The 14,019-nt window shown below is 39.5% G+C and overlaps 1 protein-coding gene across 1 annotated transcript in view; it reads left to right on the forward strand.

The window, feature by feature from the left end:
- ANXA10 (annexin A10) overlaps window positions 1–14,019 on the forward strand; it is a 71,393-nt gene that overhangs the window by 25,920 nt on the left and 31,454 nt on the right. The window contains exon 3 of the mRNA XM_006164708.2: window positions 2,069–2,163. Within this exon, the coding sequence (XP_006164770.1) occupies window positions 2,069–2,163 (95 nt within the window). The remainder of the gene's footprint in view (window positions 1–2,068; window positions 2,164–14,019) is intronic.

Genomic DNA, 14,019 nt, shown 5'->3' on the forward strand with positions numbered 1-14,019 from the left:
GGGAAAGAGACTGAACTGCTCTGAAGCAGAAGGTGGAGAGATCTTAATAACTAGGATGAGCTAGTGAAAAAGTACTAGAGGATACTGGTAGTAGAGAGGACCATTGGTCAATGGCCATCTGTGATGGTTAATTTGTACTCATCCAAGTTAGGCTCAGACTCTCACAAAAATATGAGTGCTATCCTTCCTGATTATTACATTTCAAAGAGATAGCCCCAGATACTTGAGAAAGATATTTATGAGTTGTAAAACTGGCCAAATGTGTGAGAAAATTTACTCGACCGCAGGGAAAAAATTTACAGTTACAAGTTTTCTGAAATAAATGCTCTAAGTAAAGAGAAGTCAGAAACTTATATTTAGGAAGAAAGTTCTCTAATTTCTAGTCAAGCTAGAAAAGGTGGCAAGGAAAGGTGGAGAGCCACTTGATTACTCTACTATCACTATAATTACGGCTCAGTTGATCTAAACTAGCTGTGTATTGAGGTGGTCCATTAGCTAAGTGTGTTAGTATCTGAGGACATGGAGACTGCACACCCCAGAAACAGAGAAACAGAGCCTCGTATTATGTGGGAAAGAGGTAACCTATTAGAGGCACACACCATTCTTTGAGAGGTGTGCAAATATCTTGCACTTTCATTTTCCATTACTTGTCCTTCCTCTGGAGGTCAGCAGTTATTTTTATCCTAATGTATGTACATCAAATGCCATATCTCTCTAGCTGTACAATGAGAAAAATGTTGTGCCCATTTAAAGAGTAATCACCTTGAAGGCCAGGGATGTCTTTTTTGTTGTGGTAGAAGAATTGGTTGAAGAAGGACTGCATTATTTACTTTATGTATTTTTTTATTGGATCTTCTTTTATTTATTTACTTATTTATTTAGAATTTGTTTTGTTTTGTTTTTAGCTCCCCCCCCCCATAGGGTGCATGCACTTGCAAGAGAGAGACAGAGAGAGAGAAAGTGAGAAATCCTCCCTCAGGGGCCACACTGCAATCCCTTAGCCATTATCCTCTTGGGATTTTGGGCATGTATGTAAACATGCCTGGCTTGATTTGATTTTCAAGCCAATGGGTTTAGGACTCAAACAATGGTTGGCTATGTGAGAGGCCAGCACTTTAACCCCCATGCCATCTGCTGACCCCCTTACTGGACCCTCTTAAAGGGAGGGGAGCAATATGTACTAATAGTTCTAAAATGAGAGAGAAGAAAAGCCTGGGCTTCATCAAGAGTAGCTATTTGAGTTCCAATTTTAGTAAAAAATTACTTTCTGTTTTAAAGGACCATGAGGGATAATGCTTGCACGTTGATTTTGATCCTTACACAGTTCGTTCTTCTAACTAGAGTGTTATTAAGTGGTCAGATAGATATAAGCATGAAGTCTCAAGACTGCCACAGCAAGGGCATCTGACACATCACTAATCCTTGTCAGAGGTTATAGCCAGACCCCTGGCACCAATGGTGGAAATGTTTCCTGACTTTTACTGCCTAAACTCTCATTAGAGGACCTGCAGGATTTAACTTTATTCTCCGCTGCAGCAATCATGTGCAAACAAGACCCTCCAGCCCTCTAACCAATACTTCACCTTCCTCTGGGGGCACCAGACCAGCATGGGCAAAGTCATCCCTCGGCACATGCTCATTCCTTCAGAGTCTACGCTGGCCGTGTGTACAACCTCCCCCTCCTGGGTGCTTCAGTTCCCCTTACCAAGCAAGAAGTGTGTTAGTGCCACAGAAGCCCACCAAAATGAAAAGCAGAGGTGGCTGCAGTGACAGGCTTCCCCTCCTAAATAAATATCCATGGCAAGACCCCATGATAAAAGAAAAACCTAACCCTATTCCCAGTGCTGCCTGGTGACTTTTCCTGCTTGGACTTCTCTCAAGGGTACTGACTAAAATCTCTCTTTCATACTTTTCTCATGGCTGTGGCTTTATTTGTGTCTCAGGACAAGTCTCTAATCTGGGCGATCTGGGCCCTAGACAGAGCATCCCATCACAGTGCTTCCCCCTTGGTAATGAGAGTAGCAACTTTGCCACAGTCTAGTAATCTTCAAATATTCTTCTCTTTCAGACTGTGACAAAGACATGCTGATCAACATTCTAACTCAACGCTGCAATGCACAAAGGCTGATGATTGCAGAGGCATACCAGAGCATGTATGGCCGGGTAAGGTCTCTTTATCTGGACCTACTTCTAGGACAAACTCCTGAGAGCTAATGACACTTTCATAGAAAAGGTACAATAATGTTTTTTTCAGTTTCACAGATCACAAAGATCTCAAACCTCACCATAGGTCAGAAGAGTTCCCATTTCTCTTACATGTTTTAAGGAATAAAAAACACATCACGTCAGGTATATGTGTATGAGGAGGAATGTTCGCATTCACATTGACTACCAGTCTTTCCCCCCAAATGATTCAGTAGCCCCAAATTAAAAGTTTTGAAAACCCAGGGCTGCCTGGTGGGTCCAATTAGGCTAAAAGCATTACATTAAAAACACTCCTTGCACGAGCTTTAGGAAAAACCTAGAAAGGCCTAATGATGATCATCAGGTCAAAAAAATAACATCTTTTCCTACAGTCACCACAGGTCCTCACCTAACTCTCAACTAAAGTGAATTCTCTACCAGCTTTTCTTCTCAACAGCATGCAGTTATAGAGACCATTAAAAAAAGAATGGCAGTTTAAAAATAGTTTAAGGCAATAAAACCATTCATAGTGTTTTAAAGTAATCGCATTCTAATTTCAAAGTAAGTACCATTAAAAATTCCATGCTTTTGTTATGCATTTAAACCACAGATTCAGAACAAAAACTCTTCAGGCCAGAAGGGCCTGAAATGGCAATTACTTTGTCAACTGAGCATTATCCATGAAATGCTATCATAAAACTTTCTTTGTAGCTTAGTCCATCGACATTTACTCCATCTTTAAACTTCAGTCTTTGAAAAACTATAATAGATGAAATAAAAGCTAGCCTTCTGTTTCAGAATGAGTTAATAATCCAGAAAACCACTACTTCTAGTGACATTAATTGAATTAAAGACAAGAAAAGGAGGCCAGCTATACCTTATTTCCACATAAAACTGTTACCTTACTTATGTTCCCAGGACACCAGTGCTAATTTTCTTTTGAAAAACCTGTACCTGACCCAAACTGTGTTCCCCCAACTGTGCACCGTAAGCTAGACTGTTGACACTAGGGTTGTGGTGAAGGAAAGTATAGCTTGATTGCCATGCACAGAGCAAGGAGAGCAGGGAGCTCATACTAAAAGAATCTGGTCTCCCCAAGGGGTTGCAAGCATTTATTTATTTATTTATTTATTTTTGAGAGGTTTTTGCTATAGGGTGTGTGAGCTCACTAGAAAGACAGAGACAGAAAGACAGAAAGCAAGAAATCACCTCCCAAGGAGGATGGCCACACCACAATCCCTTCTCCTCTCAGGATCTTGAGCATGCATGCACATGCACCCAGCATGAGTTTAAGCCACCAGGTCTGAGACTAGCACCACGGTCGGCTACATGAGAGTCCAGCAACATAGCCATTACGCCAACTGCTGGCCCCACAAGCATTTATTTTTCAAAGGCAAAATGAAGGTTAGGGTCTCAGGCACATGATCAGCTTGATGGCCTGAAAGGACATGATAATCTTGTTTGTTTGTTTGTTTTTATTTGAAGACAATTTTCTTCTATGGTTCTAGTTATAAACAAAACGAATGCTGTTATAGTGAGTGCTTCATAGGCATTGTTATATCTCATGGGCTTTGGATTGATGGGGCATTAGGTGATCAATTTATTTTACTGGAGGGGGCAGTCATTTGGACTCTGGCACCATTCAGTCTGGGGCCTGTGCTTGCTCTCGGTTAGGGGGTGTGTGAGCACTAAGGATCAAGACCTTTTAAAGGATCCCTGCTCAGTTTAATGAGAATTTTATCAGTAAAACTCTGAAAGTTCTATCACTAGTAATTCAATATTGTTTAATATCCATAGTGCTTTAAGGGATGTCATTTTTCAAAAACATTTTGTTTTATGTGAAGGTATACTGATACCTTTGCTTTTTATATATCTGATTAGTTTGGGCTAAAGAATTGTTTTAGCAGCCTCTACAAAATTATACTAAAGAAGATTAAAAGAAGTAAGGAATGATGTACTTAACATTCAAGGAATTTAAAATCCATTGAAGAATTTATACTCTAATAAAGCTATTATGTTTTCACTATATCTATAGTCTCAGAGTGTTAAACCTTCACTTTTGATGAATAATGCATACCTTCTGGAGAGTGTGGCTGATACACTGAATTACACAGACTGGGAGGCAGGAATTCATGGCTTCCCCCTTTCCTCCGAAGTATTCTTGTCAAAGATCAGTTCTCAAGTCCTGTCAATGATTTCTTCTCATAAAGGTCTCTCATTTCCCTAATTGATACAGTCTTGATTCAGACCTTCATCACTTTGTTTCATGCCCAGACCATTGCTGAAATTCCTAACCAGCCTCAGGACCCTCGGTCTCTCAGTCCCTCCCCACTCCAGTCCATCCTCCAGACTGAAGCCAGAATGTTTCAAAATCTAAATTTGCATATGTCACTTGACGTCCTTAAACCTCTCTCACAAACATTCATATGCCCATGAAATAAACCCTGGTGCCAGGGAATAAGAAGCGTTGCTTGCTTGATTTCTGCTCTCTATCTGATTTCTTCTCCCTCTTCCTCACGCACCTTCAACTGTAACCAAATGGTACTGTCTGTTGTTCTCCAGGTTAACTGGGCTGCTCCCTCCCTCGGCAATGGTATTTCCTCTTTGCCACCATTCTCAATCTCACATGCAGCGCATTTATCCTCCTGCTAGACATTAAACACCACATGTCACACCATACTCCCCAAATTGAGTGGAACAGACTCCTACTGGGAATGTATCCTTTGTGTAACTTCTTCACAGTGCCTAATGACAACTCCATGTGCTTACTATATCTGTTTCACCTTAGCCAGCCTAAGGACTTTTTGTTTTCATTGTCAAGGGTGCATGCATCATCAGAGAAACACAGAGAGGAAGAGAAAGCTCCCCTCAAAGGGGCATGATCATCCACAATCCCTTCATTCATTTCTCCGTCCTGTTTGGATTTGGAGCATGTGCGCACAGATGCCAGGAGTGTTTTTATAAGCTGCAGGGGCTGGGATTCAAACCATAGTTGGCCATGTAAGATCTGGCTCTCTTAACCAGTAGGCCTGAGTCTTGTTCAGTGACTAAATCTTGAAAGCTGGGATGATTCTTGTTCATTCTAGAATTTAGCACACATGTCTGGCTAACATAACAAGGTTACTTGATTAACATTTGTTGAATGACATTATGAAAGTACAACTAATTGCAACTCTTCCAACAAGATATAATGAGGCTTTGGCTGCTTATGAAAACCTTCCCAGACTGTCAAGCTCACTCCATTCTCTGTTCTGTGCTTCCTACTTGGTTCCCAGAGATCGCTGTACATTAACTACCACATACCACAGAGAGTAGTGTTGGTTTACTTTTTTTTTTCTTTTTACATCTAGTCACGGTGTATCATTACAGCCTACCAAAAGGATTTTCCCATCATGAATATACTGCGTATCAGTCCAGTCAAAGACATTGCCATAGACGCCATAATCAACAGATTCCTTTCCATTTTGGGTCCCTTAAATGTTTTGCTTCTTCCCCTGGATTCCCTTCCTCTTGCCCTCCCCTGTGTTGGTTTACTTTTACATCTTGTTTACTACTCTTTAACTCCTGGAGAAACAGTTATTTGCTGCTGTCCTTCTAGAGCTCAGTCCAGTGACACACAGAAGAGGCATTTCATTTATAAAATAAGTGAATGTAAGAAATTATATTCTGCCTATGTTATATATATATAAAATATATATATAAAATCCTTTATTATCTATTCTATAGTTAAAGCATATGCTCCCAAATTGCCTGGATTTGTCTTTTCCCTGGTTCTTTGCTCTGGCTGCTACAGATTCATTTGCCTGACCTTCAGTTAGGTCTTCTTGACCTCCCTCACTGCTCACTTTCAGAATTTTCCATTAGATCAAGTTGTTTTTACTTCTGTTTTCCCTTTCTGTGTTGCAAAGGTATAGATATGCCCTGTGTTAATCATTGGTATTTTATTTTTTATTAACATGTTCATCAAGAGTTTGCAGAATTGTTTTCCTAGTTGCTGAGTAAAGCACAATTCCAGGCATGCTCCATAGATACTGCTTAGTTGATACTTTACATTAGAGAAAAGCTGCTGGATTTCATCAACATTTTCCTTACCTATGGCAGAAACTAACCCAAGACTCAAATGAAAAACCATGTAGAATGCCATTAATTGATCTATTCATCAACATACTTAATGAAGTCACTACTGATCTCCCATACCAAAGCAAGTGCTAGTCTTTTGACAATACAGTAAAACCAAAGGAACAGGGAAATGCCTTTGAGAATGAGTAGAGGGACTATCCCTACATGAGATATTTGACAATCAGACAGTGACTCCTGAAGGAGTTCCAATTCAGCACAGAAACCATTTTTTCTCTCATTTTTAATCTAAAACTGAGATGATCAGCTCTGAAGTATGCTGATTCTTGTCACTCATCTAACCTGAGGTGGCGGTTTTGCAGTTTAGTACAGAAGCTGACTTGCCCCAAATTACAGAAAGGTAAAAGAACTTGAACCAAGGTTATCTGATTAAACTGCATCTTCCATAGCGTCTTAAATTTTATGCATGATTTTCAAATTTTTTGCTCATTTTTCTTCTAATGTCCAATTCCACATTTCTGGTTTCAATGTCGTTTCTCTAAAAAAAAACATTGAGTAGCAGCTTGCGCCTCTCGCTCCCAAGAATAATAAATGAATGTTAATTTCTTGCAGTCTTTTCCCAGGAATATTTTTCCTCATGGTTGGATAATAGTGTAGATGACTATAGAATCCTAGGCTAAATTCTAGTTATTTTTTCTGTACATCTTTGCAGTTATCATTTCATTTTTTCCTGACCTTTATGATGATGTGAAAAATTTCTCTTCACATCAGTTTTATTTTATAGTTTATCTGTTATTCTCTGATTGCTTTTAAGATATTTTTTCTTTAGCTTTGGTATTCTGCAGTTTTACTGTGGCAATCAACAGGTTTGTATATTTTTATCTAAAAAGATGTGGACACACATGCTATAGATGATTTGAGGACCACCCCCATATCCTTGCAGTTAAGCACTGTGCATGGGAAGCCAGATTCCACATGCCCCATCTTGGATCAAATCCTGGCCCCAGAGGCTTACAAAAACACACCAGGTGTATGTGCATGTGCCCCAAATCCTGATAGGAAGGGGAAATGAAGGAGGGATTTGCAGTCTGACCATGCCCCATTGGGAGATACTTTCTCTCTCTGGCAAGTGCTCATGGCCTCTGGTAATAAAAAGTAAATAAGTAAATAAAAAATGAGATGTGAAATAGTGTATCTCTAGCATTTTCTACATCCTCTCCTACCATAAATGCTGTTAGATGAAAGTTTGTCTTAGTCACTCAGTCTTCTGGGTCTGTTAATTTTATGTTTATATCATCTAATTTTTGTCTATTTCTGCAGGATTTTTAATTTTTTTCAAATTACTAATTACATTTCATCTTTTTACCTCTTTAAAATATATATTGCGGGGCAAACAGGTGGCATAGTAGTTAATGTGCTGTACTCCCACAAGGTCGACTGCAGTTCAAGTTGGCAGTTTAAAATGCAAGCCAAGCTTATGTGCATGTGTGCCCATGCAGGAGGAGAATGGAGGAGAAGGGATTGCAGCATGGCCATCTTCCCTCAGGGGAGATTTCTCACTTTCCCTCTCACTGTCTCTTTCCTTGTCTCTCTCCAGCAAGCACACACACCCTATAGCAAAAATCTAAATAAATATAAATTGCATTTTTTAAATTCTAGAAGCTTTTATTTTCCAGAATTTTGTTTTATTTCCAAGTCTGTTTCTGTTTGTCTTTCATAGTGCTTTTTCAGATCGCAATTTATTGTCTCAAATTTATGGGATTTTAATTCTACTGTGTGCAGAATCTACTACCTGTCATTCTGGGAAATTGTTTCTAAGTGTTTATCATGCTATTTTAATTGAAAAAACTTTGAACATTAACTCAATTGTTTTCAGAAAAATCTTTTCTAGTCCTGGAGAGTCAGAGAATTTCTGAAGATTAGTTTTATATTTGCGCCTTTCTGGTGTCCTAGAAGAATCTCCAGTTCAGGACCGATTTTCATGGTTTCTTTTCATGGAGGCCTCAGTTCATATTGAGAGGAGAAATTTGAACTTCAAGCCCAAGGTTGACATAGCTCTATTATTTCAAATTATTAGGGGAAATCATCTTCTAGTCAAAACCAAGGCAATAACAATTAACCTTTCTGCTGACTTCCAATGGTAAATGGTAACTTTTTCCTATTTCCTTCTATTATTATGGTAATAATTCTTGATGTCCTAATTTTATATGTGAGGCTTCAGGCTTAATTCCACACCTTACTGTCCCAAGAAATGTCCTCTTGTCCTATATTATGCTCTACATTGAACCTGAAAACCCAAACCAAGTAGTTCTCAAAACCAGCCCCGTGCTTCACCAGGAACCTGATGATAAACTCAAGGTCAACTCATTTGCTTATGTTGTTTCTATTTTTCTCTTATCTTCTGCACTCAAGGGTTTCCATTTCTTCTGTGATTATGTATACTTTTAAAATATTGTTTGCTATATTTGATCCTTGTGTTTAGAAAAAGAGGGGTTTAGCTTCTATGTTTTTCTAGAAAAACAAAATAGTCTTATTATCTAACAAACCTTAACAAACCCAAATTTCCACCAAAAACTGAACCATTAAATAAACTGAACATGTCTACAAAAACAAAAAAGGAATATTTACTTACTCCTGTGAAGTGAGAAAGTAACTTGCACTGATATAAAATTGTCCAAGTATTTACACAGTGGCTGCTGGAGTACGTAGAATTAAAACAAATTTGGGCCAGCCACATGGCCTAGTGGTCTAGGCAACTGGATTTCACATGGCTGACTGCTCTGGCAGCTTGAGAAACAGTCCAGGCACATGTGTGTGCATGCCCAAAATCCACAAAGAAGGGAAGGATGGAGGGGAGGAGATTGGGACTGTTCTCTGTCTGTCTCTCTGTCTCTCTCTAGCAAGAATACACACCTTCCTCTCTGTCTGTCTCTCTGAATGTCTCTCTGTATCTCTGTCTCTCTCTAGCAAGAATACACACCTTCTAGCAACAAAAAAAGATAAATTCTAAGATCTAGTGTATATAGATTTGTACCCTTATTTAAAGAAATAGCAATTATTCATTTTTATACTAGTAGAAAAAGGCATGTAACTTAAAAGCATATAAAACTGTCTCTGTGAGCAAATTCAGATACATATATTTAATCATACTTCTACCGCTTGTCCCTGTTTACCCATAATAAGATAAAGAGAATAGAAATAATGAATAAGAAACTGCCATTTTATTTTTAATTTAAATGGAGTGGTCAGAAGAGCTGCCACATGGGTAATCTGCAGTTTAATCAGCAACATAGAACAGCTTGATTTGAAAAGCAAGTATTCATTAGCTTAATGTAAGGCCAAGCTGTGACTCCAACAGAGTCTGCTTTAGGGCAAGTATTTGGAAAACGAGAAAACAGAGACAGGCTGGAGAAAGCCACACTCCAAAGGCTTCATCTGAAAAGTTATTTATCTATCTCCAAGTGAGAATTTAAAACTCTAATTAGAGAACCTATTTGAAGACTTCTCTTTGAACTTGCAAAGTTTAGTTATTTAAGCATATTATTCAATATTTGTCCTCCCAACGGAAAGCACAATACTATCTCCTTCCTGGTGTCCTGATAATGCCATACTATTCTCATTGCTGTAGCACTTCGTAGTTTCATTCCTGTGTTTCTGCCCCCCTGCTAAGGAAAACTACTTGAGGATAGGAGCCTGCTAAGGAAAACTACTTGAGGATAGGAGCCTTCAAGTGTTTATCTCTGAATGGACAGGAATGACTCCAAATAAATAATTTTTGTATTATAGGTAGCCCTTAATCATTCTTTTATTTGTAACTATTTTGTGAGCGCTTACTACGAGGCAGGTATATCGCTCTGGGCTGGTGAAATAGTCATGAATGAAACAGACCAAAAGCTCTACGATGGTGAAGTTTATATCCAACTTGGTGAGACAGATAATAAATTAATCAAATATGTTAGAAGGCATACATGCTATTGGGAAAAAAAAAAGGATAAGTCAAGTGAGAAATATAGAAAGTGCTTGGGGTCTAGGTGTAATGTTTTTTTTTCTTTTTTTAGAGAGAGAGAGATTTTTGCTATAGGGTGCATGCTCTCATGGAAGAGATAAAGAGATAAAAAATGAGAAATCACCCCCTGGGGGATGGCCACACCTCAGTTACCTTCTCCTCCATTCTCCTCTCGAGATTTTGGGCACAACACCCACACACCTGATGTGAGTTTCAAGCTTCTGGGTCCGAGACTCAAACCACAGTCAATTACATGGGAGTCCAGTGACATAACCACTATACCATCTGCTGGTCCCTCACTTTTCTTTATATGATAGGAATCACATGTCCATGCATGAGAAAGAGAAAATACCCTCTACAGGATCTCATTACATTGTGATCCCCATTCCCAAGCCCTCAAACTCCTAGGCATCCTGGGTGCCCAAGAATGTGCTTGATGTTTTTTTCAGGCCAACCTGGGATCTGAACCTCAGTCATCATATGGCTTCTATCACTGCAAGATGCCAGGGTTACGGCTGCACCACAGCAGCTGGACCAGGGTATAATTTTAATTGTGATGATGAGGACCTATTTCATTAAGAGGGCAAAGAAGGTGGAGCCAGTGAATGACAAAGGGAAGAACATGGAAGGCAGAGTGAAGGGAACAAAGGCGCTGAGACCAGAGCAGGGTGCTATTCCAGCATCAGGACGAAGTCCACTGCAGCTGAAGGAGAGAGAGCAGGAGCAAAGAGAACTGTCGGAAACAAAGGCAAAGGGGTGACTGAGAATATACCATGTATCTTGTCAACTGGTGGGAGGGTTTTGGCATTTATGTGGAATAAAACACCAGAGTGCTTTCTTCTGAAATTAACTGTACGCAAGAATGTTATAGTTTATTCTGGAGTTTGAAGTGAGAGGGAACCTTTTGAGTAGAGGAGTGGTTCAGCTGGTTTGTATTTTTACAGAATCATACTCTCAGGTATATTGAGGAAAATCTGTAGGATCTAAGAAGGAAAGGAAAACTTAGGGGACTATTACATTAATATAAGAGAGCAGGGACCAGCAGATGGAGTAATGGTCATGTCGCTGGACTTCCACGTAGTTGACTGCAGTTTGAGGCCTGGACCAGACAGCTTAAAACATGCTGGGCACATGTTTGTGCATGCCTAAGATCCCAAGAGAAGAATGGAGAAGGGATCACAGGATGGCCATACCCTCTGGAGAGTGATGTCTCACTTTCTCTCTCTCTGTCTCTGTCTCTCGGTAAGCACACATGCCCTATAGCAGATATCTAAAAAACTAACAAACAAAAAACACAGGAGTGTGATGGTCGTGGCCTGGACTAGGGATGGATCAATAACGGTAGTAGGACTTTGTCAGTTTCTGGATGTATTTGTAAGTTAGAGAAAATAGAATTTACTGACAATTGTATATGGCAAAAGCTGCAAGAAATACAGTTTAATAGACAAAACTCAGGATGAAGCAATAAAATGAGAGAGACAAAGAATGGAAAGGGGAGGAAGATGGAGAGAATGTAGTAATAAAACTGCTGATAATTAGCCATTTTTGATTTGCAACAAATTATTTAACACTTATTATTTGTGGGAGGAGAGAATTATTTTAGTGCTTTGTTACATGCCACGACATGTTTAAGAATTTTAGCTGGGCTAAATCTTTTAATATTGGGACCAGCAGATTATGTAATGGTTACTTTTCTGGACTCCCACATCATTTGAGTCCAAGACCTGGCAGCTTAAACTTTATGCTGAGTACATGCATCCCCCAAACCTCAATTACTCTGAGTGCATGCATCCCCCAAACCTCAAGAGAATGGAGAAGGGATTGCAGCATGGCCATCCACCTGATGGGTGATTTCTGGCTTTCTGTCTCTGTCTCTCCAGAGAGTGCATGCACCCTGTAGCAAAAATTTCTCTTAAAAATATTTAATACTTACACCAACCCTGTGAGGTAGGTGCTGTTGCTAATTTTACAGATAGGTAAGCAGACAAAAAAAGAATAGTAACAGTTTTATAATCTAACACTTAGGATTTCATAAAATCAAGCCTAAACAATCTGCCTTCAGAACCTGTGCATTTTAATGGCATTAGATGATATGCAATGTTTCTTTTCTTAAAATTGCATTGTGTTATAGGGTTTTATTTTTTACAAAATTAATTTACTATAGCTATGTACACATACAGACACACACTTGAATTAAAAAGCAAAAATAGCCAAGTGCCATCTAGTGGCATTAGTGATCTCAATTTACAGTGGTGTATGTACACAGGTGTTCAGCATTGGTATAAAATGCTCTAATATGTAAAGGATGAAAGATACTATGACAAATGTATGGAGCAGGACGAGTGATCAAAAGAAGACTTTTACAGTGCTCAATTCATCTTCAGTTTGAACATTGCTTTTATCCCTTACACCTAATTAGTAAATTAGAATTTTCCTCTTTCACATTCATTCATCTATTGATTCTTTTATCTATTTATACATTGATTTATATATTACATAAGCTCTATACATTTTATTGTACACTAATCAGTATGCTGTAGCTAGATGCTGAATCTAGGAAAATTTGTGATGAAGTCAGTATATTGATAGACCTTTGGAAGAAAAACATACACACATGAAATGTTTCTTCTTTCAATGGAATTCTCATGTGGTTTGTGTCCCAGACCTGGCAGCTTGAAACTCACACCAGGTGCATGTGAGTACATGCCCAAAATCTCATGAGAATGGAAGAAAAGGGATTGTAGTGTGGCCATCCTCCCAGATGGTGATTTCTCGCTTCCTTGTCTTCTGTCTCTGTCTCTCCAGCTAACGCATGTGCTCTATAGAAAAAATATCCGTATGTATACATGTGTATGTATATATATGTCCCGGCCCGGGGGGACAGCCGAACAGGTTTCCTGAGTGAAGGAGTGAGAGCCGGGACAAGCGGCGTAGTGTTACAGCACCGAGACGACAGTGTCGTCCGTTTATTGTGGGCAGCACGGTACAGCACAGAGACGATGCAGTGTAGCGTCGTCTACTGTGAGCAGCACGGAGACGACGCGGTGTCACAGCTCTTCAGGGTCATCCGGAGACGATGTAGTGTTACAGCTCTTCAGGGTCTCCCAAGTCGTCTGGAGATGATGCAGTGTCAGCTCTTCGGGATCTTCAGGGTCGTCTGGAGACTGCGCGGTGTTTCAGCTCTTCAGGCATCGTCGTTGTCTTGGTTGTCTGTGTCGTCTTCCTGGTCGTCTGTGTTGTCTGACTACTGTGGGCCAGGCATCGTGGTTATATACACACTGGTGGGCTGTGATTGGTTGTAAACGGTGGGCTGTGATTGGTTGTTAATGGTGGGTTATGATTGGTTGCTTTTGGACCAATCATGAGGTGCCGGATATGCAAATCTGAGGGATTCTAGTGGCCAATCAGAGCAAGGTTTCGAAGGTCAGGTTTTGTGAAGGTAACCAATCATGGCAATTGTTTGCTCTCTGAGGAACCTCGGCAGACTTGCTGGTGTGCAGCTTCCCACATATATACATAGGGATATTTTATATATATATATATACACATATACACACATAATACACACACACACACTCACACACATATTGTAAATATGAAGACAGAGCAGTGGTGACAAAAATGATCAAATTTCCTTAGAACTAGAAGAATACTTATGGAAGAGATGATAACTTTAATGTCTATCTGTCTATCTACTGCTAATTACCGTTATCCTCTCATGATTAAGTTTTACCTAATTGGTCCATTGCATT

Source organism: Tupaia chinensis, unplaced genomic scaffold, assembly GCF_000334495.1.
Source record: "Tupaia chinensis unplaced genomic scaffold, TupChi_1.0 Scaffold143687_1, whole genome shotgun sequence".
In the NCBI taxonomy this organism is placed as follows: Eukaryota; Metazoa; Chordata; class Mammalia; order Scandentia; family Tupaiidae; genus Tupaia; species Tupaia belangeri.